Source organism: Ipomoea triloba, chromosome 2, assembly GCF_003576645.1.
Source record: "Ipomoea triloba cultivar NCNSP0323 chromosome 2, ASM357664v1".
Classification (NCBI taxonomy): Eukaryota; Viridiplantae; Streptophyta; class Magnoliopsida; order Solanales; family Convolvulaceae; genus Ipomoea; species Ipomoea triloba.
The window spans coordinates 21519430-21523533 of NC_044917.1; the positions used below are offsets into that span (position 1 = coordinate 21519430).

At 37.2% G+C, this 4104-nt stretch overlaps 1 protein-coding gene and 2 non-coding genes across 3 annotated transcripts; 2 read left to right on the forward strand and 1 right to left on the reverse strand.

The window, feature by feature from the left end:
* Window positions 1-222: 222 nt before the first annotated feature.
* On the reverse strand, window positions 223-720 carry LOC116010908 (uncharacterized mitochondrial protein AtMg00810-like). The gene has a single exon (XM_031250402.1). It carries the CDS (start codon window positions 718-720, stop codon window positions 223-225), a length of 498 nt encoding a protein of 165 aa, XP_031106262.1.
* A 1826-nt stretch (window positions 721-2546) lies between these two features.
* On the forward strand, window positions 2547-2620 carry TRNAV-AAC. Its single transcript has one exon. It is a non-coding gene; the product is annotated as a tRNA-Val (tRNA).
* A 1014-nt stretch (window positions 2621-3634) lies between these two features.
* Window positions 3635-3708, forward strand: TRNAV-AAC. The gene has a single exon. It is a non-coding gene; the product is annotated as a tRNA-Val (tRNA).
* The last annotated feature ends 396 nt before the right edge of the window (window positions 3709-4104 follow it).

Below are 4104 nucleotides of genomic sequence, written 5' to 3' on the forward strand. Positions count from 1 at the left end.
TCCGATCTTGCCTGGTTCGTTCTTTAAGCTCAACTTTCGCTCCTATTGGCTCCCGGGACTCCTGTTTCACCTCCTTTAGGCTAAAAGTAGCTTTTGGGTGTTGGTTAGTGAATTTAAAGCATTTATGATCATAATTCATCATGTAAGGATGCTAGAAACGTGACAAAACACCCTAAAATGCACTCGATTTATGGGTATCTCGGAGGCTTATCAGCAAGGCCCTTACTCAGCCTCGGTAGAGGAACGAGCAACAGTCCGATGCTTCCGGCAGACCCATGAAATCAAATTGTCACCCAGATAGACAGCGAACCCACTAGTAGACTTCCTATCAAGCACATCTCTAGCCCAATTGGAATCAGAATAACCATGCAAAACCGAAGTCCGAGAAGGGCGCAAACGCAGGCCGAACTGTAGAGTAGCCTTGACATACGGTAACACCCGTTTCAACATGACCCAGTGCGAAACGGAAAGCGAGTGCATGTGCTGACACAGGCGATTAACCGCATAAGAAATATCCGATCTTGTCACAGTCAAATACTGCGAAGCACCCGCGAGACTCCTGTACTGAGTGGGATTATCAAATAGAGAATCAGACTCATCAGTGGTACGAGTGGTAGACACTAGCGTAGCTAGCGGCTTACAATCAACCATACCAGCACAATTGAGAATATCAGCCATGTACCTGCGCTGCGAAAGAACATAACCACCATCAACCGACATAGTCTCAATCCCAAGGAAGAAATGTGGATCACCAAGATCACGAATCTTAAAAGTGGAAGCCAAACTCTACAAGAGCCTGAATACAAGAGAAGAATCACTCCCCATCACTAGTATGTCATTCACATAAACGAGAATAAACAGATGAGCCCCAACACTGGACCTATGAAACAAAGAAATGTCAGTCTTAGACGGCGTGAACCCAACCGACAACAAAAAGTCATGCAAATGCTTTAACCAGGCCCGCGGAGCCTGCTTCAAACCATAGAGGGAGCGCTGTAGGTAGCACACATGATCAGGAAAGCGCTGATCAATACCCGGGCGGCTGCTTCATATGCACAGTTTCTTCCAAATGGTCGTTCAGGAAGGCATTGTGCATATCTAACTGACGAAGGGTCCACCGGCAAGACAGCACCAAAGAAAGAAGAAGGCAAACTGTGGTGGGCTTCACCACCGGGCTAAACCTGTTGAAGAAATCCTCACCGGCCACCTAATTGAACCCCTTCGCGACCAACCGCGCCTTAAACTGCTCGACCGTCCCGTCAGCCTTGCGTTTAGTCCAGAACACCCATTTACAGCCCACAACATTCATATCCGGTGCAGCCGGGACCAGCCACCAAGTCTGATTATGCAGCAGCGCATTAAACTCCTCATCCATTGTAGTACGCCACTCGGGATGAAGAACCACCTGAGAATAGCAAGAGAAGTGGAGAATTCACACGAGAGTGAATGACTCTGTAGGGAACCCAGTCCCGAAGACATCTCCCTGAACAATAAATCTCATCAATCTCATTTGGAATCAGGACCGCTACCTTTAGTGTGCATACCTCCTAACTAGGATTCCAAGCCCAGCGGGTAATAGCTCAAGCCCTAAAGTAACCCAGGAATTATCGACCAGGCCACTTTTATCATAACCTAGGATTTTTCAACTAGATTTTCTATTCATCATATCATCCAAAAGGATTAGTCGTCCAGTTGGTATCATCTCATCATAACTTTCGAAAGGATCATCCGTCCAGTCGGATCCTCCAAAAACATAGATTTTCCTCACACTTTACAAATACGAGTATTATATTTATTTTAGAAATTCCTCTTTCCATAATAGGCCTTACATAATAACAACATGTTTTAAAAATAAAATATAGATATAGGTTTTGAAAATAGAGAATACGTATAGATTTATAATAATATGACTTACTATTAACTGTAGATGTTCATATTTTAAAAAACCTTAGTTAAGGTGTATGCAGTAACACGCTTTTTGGCCTCAATTTGGGATTTCATTTTCCTTGGGCTACTTTATTTACGGGTTGATAAAAAATTTTATTTAAAATAATTGATGCAATTAATTTATATATTTTTAATATTTTAATATTAATTATTCAAATATGTATGACGCTAAATGCTAAATAAGTTTTCCTGTGTAGTTATTAAAATTACTTCACCAAAAAATTTGTTTTAAATATAGATTCGTCTAATCAGATAGCTTGAAAAATTTGTATCGCTCAATATTTTTTCTGTTTTTGAATCTTGAACTGTTCAACTGGCTGAATCGATTTTTATTTTTATCTGTCTTTTCTTAACCATATATCCCCCATTCTCACATGCTAAAAGTGAAATAGAATGGTTTAGGACTGATCCATTTTAGAGCCATTTTGAGTATAGGAGTTGCAGATATAAAGTATAAATTAAACTTACGAAAAGCAATGAACTAATTTCTCTAATACTGTTAATTACAGTTTACATCTTATCTAGTAATGCATTACTCTGACCTCCATACGATCTGAATCATTGTACAAATAATTAGTTAAAGCCTAAAAAACACAGATTGTTTCGTGGTGTAGTTGGTTATCACGTCAGTCTAACACACTGATGGTCTCCGGTTCAAGTCCGGGCGAAGCCATCACGAAACGAATAATTTTTTTTTTATATTAAAAAGGGCTCCGGTTCGAGTCCGGGCTAAGCCATTTCAAAACGAGAAATAATATAATCTCCAATGGTAGAAATGTCAATTCTGATCAATCAAAATATTTCCAATGTTTGGTTGTTATTTCAAGTTTAACGTAAGGGGTAAAACCGTACTTTAATCAGCTAGGTTTCTTCCTCCTCTTCTTTCGCCAATGTTTGTTGTTATTTGGTCATCAAAGAAAGGGCTAAAACTATATTTTCATATTCTGAGTTTCTTCTTCCTCCTGTTCCCATCTAATTGTGAAAAATCGCTATAGTGAGAGGAACATAGCTTTGGTTAATTCTAAAAAAAAATGTTCATTGACTATTGCATAACTCACATTTTGTATCTCAGTTAACAATAAATCTAACTGAGTCCATCGATTATGTAACAAGGTTTTTTGTGCCTCAATTTGGGATTTGATTTTCCTTGAACTACTTTATTTACGGGTTGATAAAAAAATTTATTTAAAATAATTGATGCAATTAATTTATATATTTTTAATATTTTAATATCAATTATTCAAATATGTATGACGCAAAATGCTAAATAAGTTTTCCTGTGTAGTTATTAAAATTACTTCACCAAAAAATTTGTTTTAAATATAGATTCGTCTAATCAGATAGCTTGAAAAATTTGTATCGCTCAATATTTTTTCTGTTTTTGAATCTTGAACTGTTCAACTGGCTGAATCGATTTTTATTTTTATCTGTCTTTTCTTAACCATATATCCTCCATTCTCACATGCTAAAATTGATATAGGATGGTTTAGGACTGATCCATTTTAGAGCCATTTTGAATATAGGAGTTGCAGATATAAAGTATAAATTAAACTTACGAAAAGCAATGAACTAATTTCTCTAATACTGTTCATTACAGTTTACATCTTATCTAGTAATGCATTACTCTGACCTCCATACGATCTGGATCATTGTACAAATAATTAGTTAATGCCCAAAAAACATAGATGGTTTCGTGGTGTAGTTGGTTATCACGTCAGTCTAACACACTGAAGGTCTCCGGTTCAAGTCCGGGCGAAGCCATCACGAAACGAATAATTTTTTTTTTATATTAAAAAGGGCTCCGGTTCGAGTCCGGGCTAAGCCATTTCCAAACGAAAAATAATTTAATCTCCAATGATAGAAATGTCAATTCTGATCAAAGAAAATATTTCTAATGTTTGGTTGTTATTTCAAGTTTAACGTAAGGGGTAAAACCGTACTTTCATCAGCTAGGTTTCTTCCTCCTCTTATTTCGCCAATGTTTGTTGTTATTTGGTCATCAAAGAAAGGGCTAAAACTATCTTTTCATATTTTGAGTTTCTTCTTCCTCCTGTTCCCATCTAATTGTGAAAAATCACTATAGTAAGAGGAAAATAGCTTTGATTAACTCTAAAAAAAAATGTTCATTGACTATTGCATAACTCACATTTTGGTTAT

Excerpts from the sequence above, each read along its gene's own strand:
- LOC116010908 (XM_031250402.1), bottom strand. The coding sequence starts at position 720 with ATGTCGGTTGATGGTGGTTATGTTCTTTCGCAGCGCAGGTACATGGCT.